The sequence below is a fragment of the Euprymna scolopes genome, chromosome 20 (assembly GCF_053919585.1).
Source record: "Euprymna scolopes isolate OS-2025 chromosome 20, ASM5391958v1, whole genome shotgun sequence".
Classification (NCBI taxonomy): Eukaryota; Metazoa; Mollusca; class Cephalopoda; order Sepiida; family Sepiolidae; genus Euprymna; species Euprymna scolopes.
The window spans coordinates 112,886,807-112,909,713 of record NC_136501.1 but is presented as its reverse complement, the minus strand read 5'-3'; the positions used below and the strand labels follow the sequence as shown (position 1 = coordinate 112,909,713).

At 36.0% G+C, this 22,907-nt stretch overlaps 1 protein-coding gene across 4 annotated transcripts in view; it reads left to right on the top strand.

Annotated features, from left to right (window-relative positions):
* Positions 1-22,907, top strand: part of LOC145241571 (NADPH oxidase 2-like) — a 247,736-nt gene that overhangs the window by 157,525 nt on the left and 67,304 nt on the right. For 3 of the 4 annotated variants that reach the window (XM_080104643.1, XM_080104644.1, XM_080104642.1), the window contains 2 exons: positions 5,450-5,557; positions 14,636-14,717. In XM_080104643.1, the coding sequence (XP_079960769.1) occupies positions 5,450-5,557; positions 14,636-14,717 (190 nt within the window). The remainder of the gene's footprint in view (positions 1-5,449; positions 5,558-14,635; positions 14,718-22,907) is intronic. The other variant, XM_080104648.1, reaches the window with a different exon arrangement.

Genomic DNA, 22,907 nt, shown 5'->3' with positions numbered 1-22,907 from the left:
TCCACAAGTGATGCATTATCTGTCTTGCAGAGAACGTCTGGCAATTTAGATAACTGAAATACCTCTTGTATCATAACCGCAGTCAAAACACCAGCATCAGCTCCCTCATTCAGAGCAAGAGTCTCTGAGGCCAATGGGCTTTTTGTCACTCTGTCCAATTTCTTTGACGCCCAACACATGGGGGCCATTTTGTCAGTACTTCTTCCAATAAAGACAACAAAACCACCCTGTGAAGATCCATCTTCCAGACTGGCATAAGAGGCATCAGTATAACACAAAATGTGTAAATCTGAGGGCTTTCCCAATTTTGGAAATGTTATAGAACCCTTCTTGGATTTCAATTTTGATAAGGCTTTATTCGCCTCAAATAAGGCTTTTACTTTGGGATGCTTTCCAGTGTTGCTCATTTTACACACATCAAAAGCTATATCAGGGCGTGTTTGAGTTGAAACCCACATCATCTGACCTGCAAGTCTCTTCAACTCATGCTTTTCTTCTTCATTCAGTTCATCATTTTTCCTCAGTATCCTCCCTTTGCTTATTTCTATTGGAGATATGGAAGATACATATAGATCTTGTTCTACAGTGATGCCATTTTCCTGTTGATTAACAATTAGTCCAACATATTTGAATGTTCCACTTTCATGAGATCCCACCTTAAATTTTTCTTTCAATGTTGCAATCACATCCCTTTCAAACTCTGTGTTTCCACAGAAAACAAAATCATCCACGTGCATAGCAAGAATTCCAGTCAAATTTCCTTTAATATCATGCCACAAAAACAATGCATTATCATAAGCACTTGCTACTCCTTTTAATTCAATCAAAGCCTGAGTAACTCTCTTGTACCATGCCCGTGGAGCATCATTCAATCCATAGATGCATCTTTTTAATTTCCACACTTGAGATTTAGGACAAACATCAGATGGTGGCCTCAGGTACACATCTCTCTCTAAAATACCACCTTGCAAAAAGGCTGAGGTAAAATCTATGGTCTGCAGCATCCAATTCTTTATTGATGCGGTTAGCATGACCATTCGCATAGCTTCACGGCTACATGTTGGGGAGTCCGTTTTCAGATTACTATTTTCTTCATAGCCTCGTGCTACAAGGCGAGCTTTCATTGTTTTCTGATTATCCTTGAATTTTTCAGTAATCACCCATCTTGTGGATATTGTTTTTTGACCTGTGTATGGCACACATTCAAATACTTCATAGGTGTTCATGTTTTTTATTTCTTTATGCTTGGCATCCATTACAGCTTTCGACTGCTCTTGTTCAGCGGTGAGCAGGACTACATTTTCCTGTTCAGTATATTGGGGCACTTCTCTCCAATGATCAATATGATTCCAGTTGATACAAACTTGATCCTCGTTTTCATCCTCAGGTTCTATATTGATCCAATGACTATATTTGCCAGTTGATTTAGGCTGTACTGACATAACCTTTCCTTTCTTCCACTCCCCACTTCCATTTATTTTATAAGTTATGGTCTTATTTCGGCCAGGTTTTTCAGTCTTATCTCTTAAACTGGTAGAACTATCAACAACTTCTTCTCTGTCTATATCTTCACTTTCTACCACTTGATTCTGCAACTCCTCCTCCTCAACTGAAAGGTATTCATTCTTCCCTTCTGTAGTGTTTCCCAGCATTTCAGCTTTTTTTGTTCTTTTTTCGTTGTTTTTATTCACTTTCATCAATTGGCACGGATGCATCCTATAAAATGCTCCGCCATGTCTGATTAAGACAAACTGGCCTTCTCTGCCTAACACTTTTGCTGGACCACGCCATCCTTTAAAACCCTGCCTCCGATAATAGATTTGGTCTCCGGTAGCATAATCTTCATCAGCATAAGTTCTGACATTAGACCTGAGAGCTCTCCTAATTCTCTCACTGGACTCAGCTTCCAAAAAGTTTCTCCTTGCACTATGGAGAGCATTTAAATTTTTTCTCACCATGTCACTTGTAGTAGAGGACTCCATAGCAGGTAACTGGTCTGTCAGAATTGAGGGTGTATTTACATTGAAACCGAATACAAGTTCATTTGGACTGTGTCCAGAGTAATTGAGGAGGGCATTTTTTGCACAAATAGCCCATGCCAAGGCAATTTCAGGTTCACACTTCTCATCGTCAATTGTTTTTTTCATTGCCTCAGCAACTATCAAATTATGACGTTCTACAGTACCGTTGCTGAATGGACTTTCTGCGGCAGTAGTACAGGTCTCTATGTTGAGTTTTTCATTCATCTGTCTATAGTGTTCGTTGTTGAATTCACCCCCATTATCACTCAGAAAACGAACAGGAGATCCGAAATAGGTAATCCACATCATAAAGATGTTTTTGATGATCTCCTCCTTCTTCTTTGTTTTGATCAATGTTGCCGCTGAATACCTGGTAGCGGCATCAATGAGATGTAGTATCCACACCTCATTGTGGATGAACTCTTTCAAATCCATGCAAACTGTGTGATTAAATCTATTGCCAAGAGGCAATCCCACAACCGGTCGCAGTGGAGCTTTTTTAAATCTAAGGCAAATTTGACAGTTTTCACAAACCTCCTCAATCGCCTTTATAAATTCCTTGTCATTGAATTTGCCACTTTTTTTAACCAAGGAAACAAGTTTTTCCTTCGAGGCATGAGCAAACTGTCGATGAAGTTTTTCTGCTTTTTTTTTTTTTTCTGTGAAAGAACACTGACCAAAATTCTGAACATGTAATACAATGTTCTTAGTACCACTATGATCCAACAACTTATTTGTTAAGGGGAGACAATAGTGCCCTGAAGTTGTGGTCTTTAGTTCAATACATTTATATTTTTTCGTTTTGTCGCACACAGAGGGATATCTCTGCTACCATTTGTTGAGACACTTGTAGTCTGTCTAAACTGTACGAACGAAGTGACTAAACCAAGATGGCCGACTCCTATTTATATCACCACAAGCAAGGGAGGTAACCATGTAACTGAAGCAAGGGAGGTAACCAATGTCTACATTAACACCTGGTTCTTATATAGATAGAAAATAGCATCAGCAGTGAGATATCTACCGGATCGATAGAAAGATCCCACCATTTTTCCAGCGGCCTTGGCAACAGATTTGATGTACGTGTTCCATTTAAGATTAGGAGTAATGGTCAATTTGATGGAACAAGAGCACAACCCTAACCCTAACCCCCGTGAAGTAAATAAAGGGTTCTGCTCAAAATTCCATCCAAATTCCTAAGTTCGACAAAAACATTCTCAAGTTTGACAAGATACACCTGAAGAAGGTCAAAGGTTATATCGACCGAAACGTTGTGAAAATCACACTCAAGATGAGAACAGTAGTCCGATGAATAATAATACAAATAATCAATCCTCATCTCAAAAATTCAGAAACGTCAAAGAATAGGAAATAACTCCAACTCGCTTTTTGTTTTGTACAACAAATTTATTTCCTCGTCATTACGGCCAAGACGTTATCGACATGAATTAGAACATTATCTCATCTCCTATGAGATTTCAGATGCTATTTCGTCTTCCTGATGATCATTCTCTTTCTCTTTTTATAGTCCCCCCTCACCGGTGACGTCACTTCGCATGCATTTACATATGCGCGTCCACGCTGTAACAAATGAAATCTTTCTTTCTTTATAGAAAGTATCTAAATAGATTTTTTTTTTTCATGGAAACAACTGTGATCGAAAACAATAGTATTTTTTATGTATCAGATGATGATGATGTCGGTTTTCAAATTTAACGTCATGACGATTTTCAAAACGAGAGAAGAATTTACAAAAGAGTTTGAAAAACAAATGAGTTTACTCCAGTTTAACGCACATGCGCAATAATGTTTTACGTTTTTATATCATTGTCTTACAGTGAAGATCGTCTCGATATAATCTTTCCAACATCATCTCACATACGAGGATAAAAGATAAGTTTCAATGCTGCCAAAACCAAACTGGTTTCCTTCAATAACTACAAGAAACCTTCTCTGCCACCAATAGCAATGGCCAGTGACTCCCTGTCTGAGAGTACATCTTTCAAACTGCTTGGCCTAATGTTCACAGGAAACATGAGCTGGAACAATTATATTGAAAACATTGCCAGGGCCGCTGCAAAAAAAGTAGGCTCTCTCTACCGTGCTAGAAAACTACTGACACCTGAAAGTATCCTGTATCTCTATAAGGCCACCATTCGCCCATGTATGGAGTATTGTTGTCACATCTGGGCTGGTGCATCTACTACTAGTCTCTCGCTCTTAGGTTCAAAAGAGTCGCCAATCTGATAGGCCCTGAACTGGCATCTAAGCTTCAGCCCCTGTCCCATCGACGAAAAGTTGCATCCCTCTGCTTGTTCTACAAGTATTTTAATGGTGAATGCTCTGATGAACTGCAGACACTTGTGTCCCCACGACGCAGACACCCTCGACAAACCCGACAGGCAGCTAAATCCCAACCCCACACAGTGGAGATCCCTAGATGCAAAAGATCTTTCTACTCCAGTAGTTTCTTCCTCAGAACCGCTAGACTCTGGAATTCCATTCCAGGATCATGCTTCCCTAACTGTACTGACATACAAAAGTTCAAGTGCAACGTGAACCGACATCTTGCTGCCCAAATCCCTACATAGTGCCCCCGTGACCACATTGCAGCTTCTCATCTAGATTATGTCTTTCGCTTGTAGTGTGTGTTGTATCGGAGGATCCATTGTAATTCTTTTAGTTTGTATACTTTTGTTGATGGGAAATTAGAGTCCTTTTGGAGGCATCTAATATTGACTAGTGTGTGTTCAGGTAAATTGAAGTGTCTTGCTAATGGGGTGGGTGATTTTTGTCTGATTATTGTTTTATGATTGTTTAGGCGGATTTAAAATCCAATCAATTCTGGTCTTCTGACTTAATTACTCTTTTTACACCTCTCATCATCCTTCACAGCCTTCCTTGAATCTTTTATGCCATTCAAAAACTGATGCTCGATTCATGCAAGATGGTCCAAAAGCAGTCTGAAGCATTCCATAAGTTTCTGTGGGATTTTTTCCAAGTTTAAAACACAATTTTATTGCATATCGTTCTTCTCAAGTGTCCTCAAATCCAGATTGGATTTTTGACATTCATCAGTTGTGACAATCAGGCTCTAGTAGGGTGTATTCCAATTCCTGCTCTAGCTGTTCATTTGAACGTCAAATCATAAAAATTGGCGTAAGATGTATAGCAATAACATAGTGAATTTTCAAGAATCTACAACAATTTTAAATGCCCGTACGAAAAAAGTCTGGAAATTTAATGAAGGCACCTCGTATATATGGGCCAATTTAATATAGATCTGGGAGTGACAAATCTTTTTGGCAAAAAAAAAAAACAAGTTAATTTTTTTTTTCACAAACCCAGAATAACCAGACAAATGAAACCTGGATACCTGCAACAGACGCAGTAATCTAAAAGAACAATTTGTTGGCTTTTCTTTGCAGCATGCCCTACCGGTTGCCCGTGGAAGTGCAGCATGCTTAAACTTAAATTGTATGCTTGTAATGCTACCGATTTGCCGTAACCTGTTCTCTTTCGCCAGAGGAGCTTTTGTAAGTATAATATTTTTTATTATAATAATACATCCTCATTTAATAAGGTCAAAAACCACTCGAGGATTAAGGTTAGTGAGATTTTCATTAGAATAATGAACAATACTATAAGACAATTTGAAACAGTGACTGGGATGTACAGATTATTTACTCACATTTGACTTGAAAATGACCGATTCGAAGACCACTTCCATTGTCTTCCCAAAAAATATTCATGCTTGTGATCTAACTCTCTATGATATATTTAAACATTTAAATAAGGTTTTGATCTCATAGGCTCTTTAGGGAGCACTTACAGATCCGAGAAATCTTTCATTGTCTTCCTGACACGTTTAGATTTCATATAGATTCTTTTTTTTTTTAATTACATTTTCACCTCAAACAAGGCACATTGCCACTCAGGTGTAGGGGGCTACTATCAGGGTCAGCAACTACTGGGGCACTATGCAGGGATTTGGGCAGCAGCAAGATGTCGGTTCACATTGCACTTGAACTTCTGCATGTCAGCACAGTTAGGGAAGCAGGATCCTGGAATGGAATTCCAGAGTCTAGCGGTTCTGGGGAAGAAACTACTGAAGTAGAAAGATCTTTTACATCTAGGGATCTCTACTGTGTGGGGGTGGGATTTAGCTGCCTGTCGGGTTTGTCAATGGGTGTCTGCGTCGTGGGGGCATAAGTGTCTGCAGTTCGTCAGAGCATTCACAATTAAAATATTTGTAGAACAAGCAGAGGGATGCAACGTTTCGTCGATGGGACAGGGGCTGAAGCTTAGATGCCAGTTCAGGACCTATAAGGTTGGCGACTCTTTTTTGAACCTTGTCTAACTTTTCTTTCAGCACACACACATACACAAAGGCACTGAGATTATATATATAATTATCAATACAAACATTATTAGCTACATATGTGCATACACGTCTACAAGCTAAAAGAGGAAGTATTATTCTAATAGACTTTTATTGGTCACCCGACAAAAGGAGGGTGGACCTGTAAATTCACCCTTGTCCATTCGTCCGTTTGTCCATTCGTATGTCCGCACTTTTCTCAATAACTTTCCCTTGGAATTTTTTGAAATTTTGCAAAAACATTAAACATGATATGAGTAAAAAAAGTAACGGAACAGATTTTCCAGGAAAACTCTGGTTGCCCCCCTAGGGGTGCCTTTCAGGTTAAAATGGCTAAAATTGAAATTTTTGTGCTTATTAAAAAAAAATTGATGCCTTGGATTTTTATAAAAACTTTCTGAAAAGTTCTAACTAACTGATTTCTATATAATTTTGTTTGTCTATACTGCGCGATAACTCTTAGGTTTCTCCCAGGGTCTCTTTTCGGGCTAATAAAAACACTCCATTTTTTGGAGTATTTTACAATATCTGTTCAAAAATTTTCTGTGTATGTCTATTTAACAGTTTTGCATGGTGCTGAACTCAAATTTAAATATGTTAAGGTCTTCGGGACTTTTGGAGCTAAATGGGGGGGGGTCAAATGCTGAACTTAGTCATTTTTTTATACCCCGTGCATGCTTCGCTTGTTTCTTTAGCTTTTATCAGAAAAAAAAAGGAATAAAGAAACTTCTATACACGAGGGAGGAATAGGGGGAGGAAAGGGGAAATAAAAGGGTGGAGATAGGTGGAGAGGGAGAGGGGCATAAGGTATATATTGTGTGAAATTTTAAACTTGGTCTAGTCGTTTCTGAGTCCATAGGGAACGAACTCACATTCATGCACACATAAGTTCCTGCCATGTTTTTTTAAAAAAATCAAAGAATTTTAACAACGAAAGTAAGTTCATGTTGGACCCAAGCTCCAAGTTTTTGTTTGAATCCGATTGACTGAAGGTGGCATAACACTATCGCGAAATCATCTTTTCACATAATTCTCTACATGTCTTATGGCCATCTTCCTTCAAAATAACCCTGAGTTGGTCTTCGTCTATCTTGATTGGTCTTCTGGAACGAGAAGCGTCATTGAGGTCAAAATTACTGTGTTTGAATTTGGTAAACCAATCTCGAACATTTCACTCAGCTATAGCGTTTTCTCCATATTCGGCACAAATATCCTTCATCACTTAACTCGCTTTTTGACCTCGATTAAAGGTGAAAAGAAGAAAGTGTCGAAAATTTGATTTTTTTATCTACTCAACAATTAATTTGCCGGTTCTGAAAAACGAGAAAAAATTATATGAACAAAAAACGATAGACATTATCTTGTAGAACAGAATATGTGTTTTCTAATGATATCTAACACTTTGCCAAATATCAAAACATGTTTTAGAACAAAAACAATTATGAAACGGCAGAAACTTATGCAACAACCAGATATATATATATATATATATATATATATATATATATATATATATATATATATATATATAGATGTGATCCGATGGGGACCGAGCGATGCCGAGTGACCTTGCTAGTCGACACGAATTCAGAGGAATTCTCACGGCTGAATTCTAATGATGATGATGATGATGGTTTGATGTTGTTTTAAACAGAAATGTCTATGGGATTTTGTCAGAAAGAGAAAAAAACAAATAATTGTTTTATCTCATTGCTGTTATATATCTGTTAACAATGAAAAGGTTGTTTTTAAAACCTCTGTTGAGCGATATGAAGAGACCCAGATATCTTAGCTGACAGCTTGGGGCGGGGGTCAGGGGTGAGGGTTGCTGCCGAGCGTTGTTCGACCGGGGGTGACTAATCACCCCTAATTTGATAATAAGTAGAAACACCTCAGTGCAAATGGGGGTTAAAAATTGGGTAGAGATAAGTTCGAGAGGAGGAGTAGAAATTTATAGGATAAAAAAAGAGAGGGAGAGGAAAAGAAAAAGAAAAAATAACTCCAGAAAGGCAGAGGGAGGAATTACTGATTTGATAAAAACGAGACACTTGGCTAATTGGTGTCTTCTTTTCGCTCTGGCAGCTGATCCCTTCCCGTGGACTCACGGTAGATGAAGAACGGAGAACTTGGTAAAGGAAAGAAAACTGCCAGCCCCCCTAAGTTGCATAGGCCAGTGTGTAACTATTATTTGTAAAGTTGCAGACAATAATCAATTTTATGTTAAGAAAAACCAATTAAGTTTTGACTTTCTTTTCTTTAATTGGAAACGCCATTGTGAATGCAATATATTTCTCCGATAGCCCAGGTAACATTTGGAAGCTGATTTGAAAACGGAACCGGAGAGCAACCGACAATGACGAAGACGAATTCGACCACTAGACGAAAACACGGGTGACACCACAGATATCAGCTACAGGTGCATCTCAACCACGAGCCTATGCACCTGAGCTTGCCTGTAGGGGTTACATATATATATATATATATATATATATATATATATATATATATATATATATATATATTATTTTATGTATCTACATAAAATTTGATTTAAATATTTTCAGTAATGCTTGATACGTAAGCAGAGCTAGGTAGTAAGTTTTGAAAATAAATATGGCAATTAAGCTACACAGAATTTTTCGCGTTCCATTTTCATGAGGATTCGTCAGACTGTTGCATGGAATTGATGTTGCTTCATGTTTTTATGTATCCCCGGGCTTGCTAGTCAGCTAATCAGATTCTTGTTTCTTTGTTGTTTTTTCTTTGTGATCAGTGTTGACCTAGTTTTAATTTGGATGTTTTTTTTTTATTTTTACATTTCATGTTATTCTAGCGGGGGTACCCGGTGTTGCCCGGGTGTTTGTGCGTTGGGGAGGGTTACAAAAAAAAGAGTTTTTGTAAGTAGGTAGGATTGTTGAGGCGAAGGTGGAAAAGAAAGTGTTAAAAAAACCTGACAACTTCACTATTAAAAAGTTAAATTGACAGGTGCGCAATTTTAATGATCACATCATAGAAATCCTCCAGTGAACTTTTACTGCGCGGTAGTTATTTTGGCTTTGTTTCCCAACTTTTTGTTTCATCAAAATGTTGGGGGAAAACCAGCTTCCCATAAAGAGGAGAGTGTCCATATGAATAGCAATTGTCTGATATAAGGAGTTTTCCCCACATTGATCAAACGCTTATTGCTTTCTGGACGTTTCCTGCACAAAGCCCGGGAAGCACATCTTCGCTTCAGATCAGTTTCACTTTTATACAAAAAAGGCGAACGAACATGTGAGAAGCCGAAATAACAAAAATTTTATAAAAGTCGACATAAATAAATCTAGATGCGACGCGCTTTTGCAAATCGTACATATTATGATCTATGGGGTATATAAACAGTTCTAAGACATAGTCACCCCCCCCCCCACCAGAGAGGCCTGGCGAAAAAAGTCTTTTTTGGACATACAAAAAAGGGTATTTGCTTTTATATATATATATATATATATATATGTATATATATATTTTTTTACATGGGGGGGTTACCACTTATCAAGGCCCGAAGGCCACTCAGGGATAAGAGTTATTGCATCTACAGTAATCAATGAGATAGTATTGTAGTAATCATTAGTATTGGGGGTTTTGATAAAGTGTCATACTTAAGGGAGCGGTTTGTCAGGAGTTTGTTTATGTTGGACTTGAAGACGTCCAAGTTGTAGTCAGGTGGGAAACAGGCAAGCGGCAGAGAGTTCCACTGCCGTGCAGTTCTGAGAAAGAAGCTTTGCTCATGGAATCTACGTTTGGATTTAGGTACAGATAAAGAGTGGGGAAAATTATTGACAGTAGTTTCAGCCAGACGGGTGTTTCTCGTGAAGGATTGGCGAGGGGGGACGAGGGATTGGAGCTCAGACGAGCACCTGCCATGGAAATAACAATAAAATAAAGACAGGCTCGCAACGTCTCTTCTGTGGGAGAGAGGTTGCAGGGAAGAGAAAAGGGCATCCCCCACTAAGCCATGAAGTCTATTTTGTACTCTGTCAAGGCAGGATAGGCTGATTTTAGCAGCTCCAACCCAGCAGTACTCCATCCTTGGACGTACTTGGCTTTTATACAGATAGAGAATTGCATCAGTACTGAGATATCTTCTGGAGCGGTAGAAGGATCTCACCATTTTCCCAGCGTCCCTGGCAACAGATTTGATGCATGTGTTCCATTTCAGATCAGGAGTAAAGGTCAAACCCAGAAGCTTGTCAAAACATGGAGCCTCCCCAAGACGAGAGCCATTCATTTCAATTGATGCCAGATGGGGATCAGAGCGTTGATGATGTAAAGATAGAAGCTTGGTTTTGGATGCATTAAAAGTGAACAGCCACCTTTTCCCCCATTGTACCACTTGCTCAAGATCAGAGGAGAGAGAATTAGAGAGAACTTTGTCATTTACGGCCTTTGATGTGTTGCCATAGATGGTCGTGTCATCAGCATAGATGTCAACGAATGATTTAAGTATGTGTTTTGGGAGATCATTGATGTAGATCAGGAAGAGAGTTGGGCCCAGGATGGAACGCTATTTTAATATTATTGTTATTATCATTATTATTATTATCATTAATATAATTCTTCTTATTATTTTTTTTATTATAATATTATTTTTTATTATAATATTATTAATTTTATTATTATTATTATTATTATTATTATTATTATCATTATTATGATTATTATTATTATAAGTATTATTATTATTATTTCTTTATTATTATTATTATAATTATTCTTATTATTATAAGTATTATTATTTTATATTAATATTATTATTATTGATATTGTTGTTGTTGTTGTTGTAGAATGAATTCCATGCAAAAGCCTGATGAGGATGAAACACTGAAAATTAATTACTATATATATTTTCAAAACTTCATATATATATATATATATATATATATATATATATATATATATATTGTGACGTAACCCATAAATTGGATTACGTAATTAAATAAAAATTTAAATATTTAATTTCGGGCCAACGAGAAAAGTATCGTTTTTTTTTATTATTTTATTTTATTTTATCAAAAAAGTATAAAAAGAGAGAGAAGGGAGGTGGGGAAACAGCTAGCGGAAAACCAGCTAGCAAGTTGACCGCTTCGTGACCCTTGCCAGCTGCTAAGCGACAAAGAAAAAAAAAGAAAGAGTAAGAAATGTATAGGAAAATAAAGGTAAACCGTACAGAGAGAGAGAGAGGGTTAAAAAGAGGAAGAACGACCTTTTGGTACGGGATGGTTACTCCTTGGCCGGCACGTGGAAAATTTTCCACCACGTCACCCAGCGACAGATGAATGAAGATGTGGATACCCCCCTCCATCAACAGCGAAAGAAATGAAGTAATGCCTGGGAGGAACTCCATATCAACGGCGAAAGAAAAGAAATAATGCTTGAGAGAACAAGCTGGCGTTGTCAGAATACAGGATGTTAATTCCATGAACACAGGAGACAGGATACTCCGAGAATAACCGAAATATTGAATGGATACGATAGGAATACTGCGTGCTATGAACTATTGCCTGCGGCGAATAAAATGAACGTTAAAGTTCGCTTTGAAAGTTGAAAGAAAAAAAAACCTGAGTTACCTCTCTCTCATACATTTAAGTTAACGAGTTCATATTGCCATTGTTTCGTTTGGACTGATATATTTTCTTATATTGATGTATTTCTCGTTGGTATCTTCGAATAGTATACAAAGATACCCCTCCCCATTTGAGTTTTTTTATTTTTACTTAATCTCATTTTCCCCTACCTTCCGTAGCTTAGTGTTTCATAATAAAATTTAATTTCGAAAATATTATCACTGGTGTTTTGTTTCATTCCTTCTCGCATTTTTGTTGTATTCGTTTCCCGTGTCTTCTTCGTTTTCTTTTTACCCGTGTTACATGTGCGATAAAATACTTGGGTTTTGCTTTCCCATAATTCCCTTATACCCCCCTTTTTGTGACGTGTTACAACGGAAATCCCCACCTTTTATCGCATATGTTACAATATATATATATATATATATATATATATATATATATATATATATATATATATATATATGTGTGTGTGTGTGTATATATATATATATATATATATATATATATATATATTGTAACATTTTGCATAACTTTTGAACGTCATCATACACACATTTATTCATTATATTATCTGTAGTGGAAGTAGTTGCTATTTCCCTCTCTAAATAAAAAGTAATTTTTCCGATTCCAAATACAATAATTTCTCCCTTCTCACATCCCACCAAATCTCATTGGCTGAGAACTGACTATTCGTTCATTCCAGAATGTAAACCCTCCTACAAAAAACGAACGTTCCAGAGATTAATAACATGGCTTCCCTCTATACAAGAAGCAATCATTATAAATAAAATACCCAAATTACAAACATATTCACACATCGAAACATAATGCAAGACTGTTTTTATTTGTACATTAAATACATGTTAACTTTTTTTAATCTAAATCTTTCTGTTTTTCTGACTAATAAAATAAATAAATAAAATCAACTGGGGTTTTTTTTTTTTTTTTTGCCGAAATCTTTTGCATACACCGTACATACTGCTTTCCGACGATAGCCATTATTTTTTCTTCCTTTTCTAAAAACTAGATAAACCTTTTACACAAACATTCTTTTGTGTTTTTTTTTACACAGGCATCACCACATTATCCAGGCCAAGAGGCCACTCAAGGATAAGGGTTAAAAGTGTACAGTAGAAATTGGAAAATATAGTAATCATTAGTAATGAAAATTCGGTAAATTTGATAACTTATATGGAACGGCTCATCAAGAACTTATTTACGTTAGACTTGAACACAACCATATTGTAGTCAGAGACAAACTCGCAACATCTCTTCTGTGAGATAGAGGTTGCAAGGAAGAGAAAAGGACATCTCCTACGAGGCTACGAAGTCTATTTTGAACTCTATCAAGGCAGGACAAGTCCTTTCTAGCAGCTCCTGCCCAGATGTGGCAACAGTATTCCATCCTTGGACGTACCTGGCTCTTATATAGATAGAGAATTGCATCAGCAGTCAGATATCTACCGGATCGATAGAAAGATCCCACCATTTTTCCAGCAGCCTTGGCAACAGGATTATTGAAATATTTTCTCTGTTCCTATTTCATAATGTCTACATCTCTATAAAATAATAATAAACTCGTTAAGTGACTCAACAACTCCTGGGAGTCCAATATATAATAGATACTAGGTGCCTTCAATAAGTTTCCAGACTTTTTTTTTGCATTTAAAATTGGCATAGACTCATGAAAATTCACTATGTTATTGCTATACACCTTATGAGATGACTAACCAATTTTTATGATTTGAGGTTCAAATGAACAGCTACAGCAAGAATCGGAATACACTCTACTAAAGCCTGATTGTCACAGTTGGTGAATTTCAAAAATGCAATCTGTACGTGAGGACACTTTAGAAGAACGATATGCAATAAAATTGTTTTAAACTTGGAAAAAAAGCCACGGAAATGTATGGAATGTTTTAAACTTCTTTTGGACCATCTCGCATGAATCAACCATCAGTTTGTTAATAGCATAAGAGATTCAAGGAAGGCAGGAAGTCTGTGAGGGATGATTTGAAGTGTAGGAAGAGTAAATCAGAACACCAGAGTTGATTAATCAAATAATGAATTTAATGGAGAAGGACCATCGTGTGTTAAAAGAGACAATAAGTGTACAGTTTGACGTCAGTGTGGGAACTGAACACTCAATTATTCGCAAGGCACTGAAGATGCGGAAGATTTGCGTGAAGTTTGTTCCAAGGGTGCTCAGAGATGATCAAAAAGAAAGACATTGGCATGACCAAGATGGGCATCAAGACAGTTCCTTGCTCTTCCATATCATCCAGATATGACTCCTTGTGACTATTGGTTATTCCCTAAGCTCAAGGAAAATCTTTTGGCTGTCGTTATGTGAAAATTAAGTAGATGAATGAGACAAGTGAGATGAAAGAGACTGTGACAAGGTTTATTGACACGCTCGCACAAGAGGAATTCTGATGGGGCCTTCCAGAAGTTGTTGGAAAAGTACAAGAACATTGCAGCCAGAGGAGATTACTTCAAAGGGACTAAAGTTTCATGTGTGTACTATCAATAAAAGTGCCCATTCGAAAAAAAAATGTCTGGAAACTTATTGAAAGCACTTCGCACATATAAAGGGAGAGAATTGCTCATGTTCTTTATTTTCTCAGCATTGCAGATATGTCAGACGATCCTTTGACAAGAGCATCAGATTCCACAAATATTTCGCATACATGATCTGTCTGCAGACTGGTAAGTAATATATATTTTCATCTTTAATTCCATTTTTTTTTTAACGATTATGTTCATTTCATTAAGTATGACAATCTTTTTCAATAAATTTAAAAGTGAACAAAAATCAATGTGTGTGTGTGTGTGTGTGTGTGTGTGTGAGAGAGAGAAAGAGAGATAGAGATAGATAGAGATAGATAGAGAGAGATATATAGAGAGATAGAGAGAGAAAGAGAGAGATAGAGATGGATAGATAGATAGATAGAGAGATCTAACGAGAGAGAGAGAGAGAGAAAGAGAGAGAAAGAGAGAGAGAGACCGATGTATGCTAGGTACTTCCTTAATTAAACTATTACTGCTACTACTACTACATTTTCATTTGTGTGTGTGTGTGTGTGTGTGTACTTACATTCATCTATGTGTGTGTGTGTGTGTGTGAGAGGGAGAGAGAGAGAGAGAGAGAGAGAGAGAGAGAGAACTTTAAGCTTCTATATATTAATACGATGGCGTTTGTGCCTAAATATTGTTATAACCACCTACTTTTTGTTATAAATATTAATGCAAAAATTCTTCATAATCTTTAGTTTCGGTTTCGATCATAGCTGAAGGCACTCAAAGCATCTGCTTTTTTTTTATCACTATTTTATATTTTAGCCAATATAATATATCTTATCTTCTTATCTTATCTATATATTAATACGATAGCGTGTTATTTTGTGTGTCACGCTTACATTTTTTTTCTTCCGGGTGACTGTCGTTTAATTGTTATGACCTTTCATTTTTTGTGATAAATAATTTTAACTTCATAAGTTTTGGTTTCAGCTTCATTTATAGCCGACTAGCCTGGGTGTCCGACGTTGCCCGGGTGTTTGTAAGTGTAAAAAAAAAAAAAGTGGTAGTAGGTAGGCAGGCTCGAACCCGGGATGTGAAGGCAGAAAAAAAGTGAAAGAAAACCTCAATTTGAACGCTTTACACTTCCGGTCACGTCATGGAATAGCAGTAAGGCGTCAGGTTTTCTTTCACTTTCTTTTTCCACCTTTGCGTCACCGGTTCAAGCCTGCTTGCCTACCACTACATTTTTTTTTTTTTTATACCTCCAAATACCCGGCCAACGCCGGGCAACACCGGGCACCCAGGCTAGTAACAATTTAACGACAGTCACTCGGATATAAGCGTGACACACAAAATAAATAACACACACACTATCCTATTAATGTAAACATGATCATTGTTGTGATAGTATGAGAAAGGAACTTGTAATAATTTCTTCAAAGAAGGAAGCAATGAAACGTTATGTAAAAAAGGGAACATTCAAAAGAAACAGAGCAAAAAAAAAGAAAGAACATCATCTGCCAAGAGGTGCTGGACTGAAGAAGTAAATAAAAGATGATCTCTTACAATGTGATTTTATTATTTGTATTGAACTATGAAGCACAATATTACTTTCTGAGTATGCATTAGTAATTTCTGTTTTAGTCATGTCCTCTCCAAACAAAGCATATTGCCACTTGAGCGTAAGGGCCTACTATTTGGAACCATGTGTGGTAGTATCTGTTGGTTTACATTACATTTAAACTTCTGCATGTCAGTACAGCCAGGGGAGCAGGTAACAGGGAGAGAAGTACGATGTCTAACAGTCTGAGGGAAGAAACTTTTTTTCTTTTTTTTTTTTTACACGGTGGTCACCACTTATCAAGGCTCGGAAGCCACTCAGGGATAAGGGTTATTGCAAGTACAGTACGTTAGTATGGAGATTTAATGAAGTATTTACTTAAGAGGGCAGTCCATTAAGAATTTGTTAATGTTGGACTTGAAGACATCCAAGTTGTAGTCATGTGGGAAGCAGGCAGACGGAACAGTTCCACAGGCGTGCAGTTCTAAGAAAGAAGCTTTGTTCATGGACTCTACATTTTGATTTAGGCACAGATAAAGAGTGGGGAAAATTATTGACAGTGGTTTCAGCTAGACGGGTGTTTTTCGTGAAGGATTGGCGAGAGGAGACCAGAGATTGGAGTTCAGACGAGCACCTGCCATGGAAATAACGATAAAACAAGGATAGGCTCGCAACATCTCTTCTGTAGAGTAGAGGTCTTTCCGGCATCTAAGGAACTGTACATTGAAGGGGTGAGATTTTGCTGCTTGTCTGGTTTTTCGGGGCTATGTACGTCGAAAGAGCACAAGTGCACTGAGTTCATCGGAACACATTCCATTAAAATACTGGTAAAACTTATTAATTCATCTCATTTTGGTCAGTTTTATATTCAAGATACAGTGGACATCATTTTCATAGAAATGTTAGTAAACTTATATTTGTTGCATGTTATTGTTTTTTGGGGTTTTTTCTGTCCAAAAAATCTAATTTTTTTTGTGCTATCTAGAAAAGTATAAGCTTTATGAAAACACTAGCAGGGAGACCCAACGTTGTCCAGGATTGAATGATGATTAACGAGTATTTCACAATCCCATATTTTTATTGTCTTCAAAATTCGTGAATTCACTCAGGTGGAAGCTTCATATGCCTCCGTGCAGTAACTTAGTCCAAAATATATGTTATTCTACATCTCATTTTAGAGAACCTACTGTTTCTTTTATAAAATTATTTTATATAAAATTCTTTACAGTTAACAAAAAAGCATTAAGAAATTTACGTGCAGGGTTTGAACATATAAACCATGTCATTAAAAAAAAAAAAAAAACTAAATTTTCAAGTCTTATAAAATTCTTTGTGGTAATGGAAAAAAATTAGGAAATTTATGTGCGGAGTTTGAACCTACAGACAACATCATGCAAAAAAAAAAAAGCAAAAAAAAAAACACGCTATCAACTTACCCACAGTAGAATTTATACGGCCCGTTGTTCTATCATTGTTGCTAAGAGACGACATGGAAAAATGGCTTTACTGATGATAGATAAATTAAATTACCGGTTTCGATTATCGGTAATTATCGGGGGTATTCTGAAACAAAACTTAACTAAGATCACTCCCATACTTATTCACTAAAGTTCTGTAAATTTTAAAGAAAATCTGTTCAGCCATTTCAGAGTCTATAAGAAACGAACTCACACAAACACAGACAAACTTGCATTTATATAATTGTAGAGATAATTGATTCTCATTCTGTTGAATTTCCTGCTAGTCTATAATTATTTTGCTAGAATCATAAAAAATCGATGAAGGATTTTGATTTATAGAAATTTCTTGTCAAATCAATATCAGTGACTCTGATATGAATTTTTTAACAGTCTATTGATAAGTTGTTATTATTATAGGAAGTTCTATCAAAGAGGCAGTTATTTCATAAGTAGTTATTATAGGAAATCGCTAATAGAGCGCTTTGAGCAGAAGATGTTATAAGAACTTTCTTGCAGAGAGACAGTATTTCATGAGTCTTCATTATAGGAAGTTTTTAAAAAATATAGTCTTTATAAAAAATATTATTAGGAGGCAGTTTTTTTTATGAGTAGTTATTATAGGAAATCGCTAAAAAAAAATGCTTTGAATAGAAGATGTTATAAGAACTTTCTAACCGAGAGACAGTATTTCATGAGCAATTATTATAGGAAGTTTTTAAAAAATTAGTCTTTTTAAAAATTGTTATTATAGAAAGTTGTTGACAGAGAATGTTTCCATGTTACTATAGGAAGTATGAGTCTATCAATATGTAATTTTTAAAAAAAGAACGTGCAATAATGTTATAGGAAGTTTCTAACACACATTTTCTTTTTCAATCAGATGTGTAGAGGATTAGGATATATAAATCCTAATCCCGTTACAAAAGAAAATAATGAAACGAATGGAATGAAGGAAACAAAAACTCAATTGCTGGATAAAATAAACGTGTCGTTTATTTACTGTTGAAAGAATGAATGTTTTAGATATAACACATGTTCATGTCCGCGCGGGTGTAACCATCATTTGTTGCAGGGACTGGTGGTGTAGAAAGAAAAGAAAATGTGTGTTCAGCTCACGTTCGGGTCACTATCGCTTGTTCACGCGTGGGAAGAGAAGTGAGTAATGTAGTGGAAATGGGAATGATAGTCCAGCGTGTAGACAAAGACAAAGGATAGAGGGTTGACATCAGTAAAGCTGTGCGTCATGTTAGCAGTCAGCTACGTGAAGATATTCTCAGGGACAAGTTGTATATATATAGAGAGAAAGAGTGAGAATGTCAATCCAGTTCATGGAGAGAGAAAGCGTATAAGGTGTACGTACTGCTTGTTAGCTTTTTTCCCCCACATGGTAGCAGAGGATGTGACGTGCATGGCGCGTGCCTCCCTTTTGGGAGGCAGCTGGTTCGTTAAACCGTTCAGCTCAGAAGCTGGTCCGAAAAGAAAGAAGCTGCTTATTGCTCTTGCTTTTATAGTTGTTTCTGGTGGTCTTTTGCGCATGTATGGATTTCCTTCAAAGGGGAAGTGACGTTGTCCATGTGTACGTACGTGTGCATGTATGTGAGTATGTGCGTGTGCGTTAGCGTGTGTGTGTGTGTATACACATGAATGTGAGTGTATATACACGAACATGAATATATGTACGTGTGTGGATGTGCGCGCGTATGTATATGACAAGAAATATGGCTTGAGATGTGAACGCATGTTTTTGTGTGAGACTAGAAAAGGCTCGCGCAGATGTTATTATCAAAATTTTCTTTCAAAGAACCGCTTATAGGTAGTTATTATAGGAAGTTGTTAATAGTGTTTCGATCAGAAGATATAGGAGCTTTCTAACAAAAACACAGTCTTTTCATAAGTAGTGATTATAGGAAATTGCTATGAAAAAGATAGTTTTCCTTTCAGTAATCCTTATATTTTATAGAGTGTTTTGATCGGAAATTATTATAGGAAGTTCTTGGCAGAGAGACTGTCTTTTGCATGACTAGTTATAAGATGTAGCTACAGAAGAAGCGATAGTCTATTAATTATAGGAAGTTATTATAAGAAGTTACTTAATTCTTAAGTAAAGTTTTTTATAGTTTCAATCAGAAAAAGTTGCGGCACTTCTGTATGACAGGTACATATTAGCAACAGAGACGAGTTATCGACCCCTGTTCTTCGAAAGAGAACTGACATCTAGCGGCCATGATGCGAACCTCAAATACAAACAGGTGTTTACCATAACGCAAAAAAATATATAACGAAATAAATAACACAAAAATATATGAAAATCGAAACATTCATTGAATAAAAAAATGTATTTAAATATAATTTTAATGTATTAATATAATTCTTTTTTCAATGCGTGATTCATAACTGAAAATGAAGTAATAAATTTGATAAAAACGTGAAATATTTATAGATTGTTTTTAGAATTTTTTGCTTTTGCCCCCCGTAAGGTTGAATGAAAATTTAGCAAAATATGATTTTAAAAAACATGAAACATTAATAGAGGTTTTATTTTTTTTTTTTTTATATACAGAAAGATTGTATGAAAATATATCAAAATATCATTTTAGTTTGCACGAACTTAGAAAAAGAAGAGTTATCGACCCCCTGATATAGATATCTGTCGGCGATTCTTGAAACTAAAATACAAACATTCGCCTCATGTCACCGTCATGCAGAAGTGCCTATTTACTAATAGAGGCAATATAGAGTGAGACAAAAATAAAAATATCCTCGGTATAGACAGATTTCTCCTTCACTGGCTAAGAGAAGAAAGTCCTCAGCATTTAATTTTTATAGGAGCTTATAGCAGAGACAGTCTTTCAATAAATAGTTTTTTTTATAGGAAGTTGACAATAAGACGATAAATATCTAACTTTTAGTTTTTATAGAAAGTTGTAAACAGAGAACTCGTTTTCTCTCTCATATGGGCAAGGTAATAGATAAATTCAGTTTTTAATGTGGGTAAAATCCAACTCCCCCAAAAGGATAACTCTGGATTGAGATAAAAAATACAAATTGTCTCAGTATAGAAGGATTTCTGCTTCACTGACCGCAGACAGAAAAGCTGAATTTCACACTTTGCACTTAGTGAAAAAGAGTCTTTCGACCATGAGTTATTATTTGAGATTATCCGAGAGTTAAAGAAAGGGAAGTTTTATATTTCAAAACGCAGGTGTTTGGGTAACGAGGATGTTCAGTTGATTGTAAATTACGTCAAACACTTAACACGAAAAAAAAAAGTTCATCATAAAAATAAAATGGTGAACTACTCGAGATTGTAAATCATTCACTAACAACTCTTGCAATTGGCAATAAAAGCAAATTTCAAAATTATCTCAAAATAAATATTAAGCAACGTCATAATATCACATTTTATACAAACAGAAATATTAATACACTAGCAGGAAGACCTGACGTTGCCCGGGATTGAATGATGATCAACGAATATTTCACATTCCCATATTTTGTGAAAATCACCATTTTTCAATCAAATCCATTGACTGCCTGCTCTAGTTGGGGACCCATCGCGGTGCACCGGGAGGACGCTTTGCATGCTTCCCCATGGTGACTTAGTTCAAAATACATTGCTTACATTGCACTGTAGAGAACTTACTGTTGATTTTATAAAATTATTTTATATATGATTTAGATTAAGGTTTTAAATGCAAAAGTCAAGAATTATCATTCAGTTGTGCTTTAAACAGAAATATTCATTTCGAACGCGGCCCTATCATATCAAAGGGCATACTGTTGATTTTATATGCCTGGCCTTACTGCTTGTGCATTTATAATGGCTTGCATTTAATTAGAAAATGAAATTGTGCAATTAAAAATAAATTTTAAAAAGTTTCAAAATTGTCTCAATTAAATACGAAGCAATGGCATAATATTACATTTCATATAAACAGAATTATTAATACACTAGCAGGTAACCCAGCATTGTCCGGTCGTAAAATACGCATAAATATTATATTTTAATTAATGCAGAATTCTTATTTATAATAAATAGAAATATGCAGATATTAAACGTAATATTAAATTCCTTTTAAAAAATGAAATAAAAAACGGAAAGAAACTGAGACATGTGCATAAAGACAGTGAGTCAAGTACGATAGCTATTAGACCAGCTTGCCACGATTTATAAAAAGTGTTTTCAAACCTACTTATACTTAACATAAAAAATCAGTTGTGAAACTGTTGACTAACAGATAAAAATCATGTGACCCCCCCAGTACCAATTTTTAAATTTTGACCTTTTAGCAGCTATTTTTCTGTATGAAAACCGATTAAAAAGTTTTCCTTATGTCTGATCATCCTATATACCAAATTTCAAGTTTATAGATAAAAAATTCGTTGAGTATATAGGTTGAGAAGTGTTTTCACATACACATATTCTCACTTTTATAGATATACTAGCAGGCCAAGTAATGTTACCTCAGGTAGCAGCATGGAGTTGGATACTCCACCAGACTAGACGAATTTTTGACCTGGAATCCAGTAAGACTAGGAGAAAAAAGTAAAGAGATATAATAATATATTAAATTGGTCGATTGGAGAGAGGAAAATTGTCTTCTGAACTTCTTTACAAATTCGATGTTTGAAAGATAAAGAATTTTGATGGAACATTCGAATATCTATGAATCTCATATAGAGTTTAAGTGTTAGTCCCAGGAAGGGTGCCCCTTGATTTCGGAGAATATCGACTGGAGGAAAATGAAAACAAAGAGAAAAACAGAGAGAAACTTGAATGCCTACAGGAGAGAAATTGAATGCTTACTAGATGTTGCGAGTTTGTCTCTGATGTATCGTTATTTTCATGGAAAGTGTTCGACTGAGCTTCAGTCTATGGTCCCCCCTCGCCAAACTTTCACAAGAAACACTCGTCTAGCTGAAAACACTATCAATAATTCCCCCCACTCTTTATCTGTGCCTAAACCTAAACGTAGATTCCATGAACAAAGATTCTTTCTTAGAACTGCACGCCTGTGGAATTGTCTCCCGCTTTCCTGCTTTCTGGCTGACTACAATATGGTTGTGTTCAAGTCTAACGTAAATAAGTTCTTGATGAGCCGTTCCATATAAGTTATCAAATTTACCGAATTTTCATTACTAATGATTACTATATTGTCCAATTTCTACTGTACACACAATAACCCTTATCCTTGAGTGGCCTCTTGGCCTTGATAATATGGTGATGCCTGTGTAAAAAAAAAAAAAAAAAAGACACTATTCTCTGTACAAGTGTTTATCAGGACGACCTGGCACAAGGATACTTTTCCTCTGGCTAAATATTCCAAATCACATAAGTATTCGCAGTCCAAATAAGAT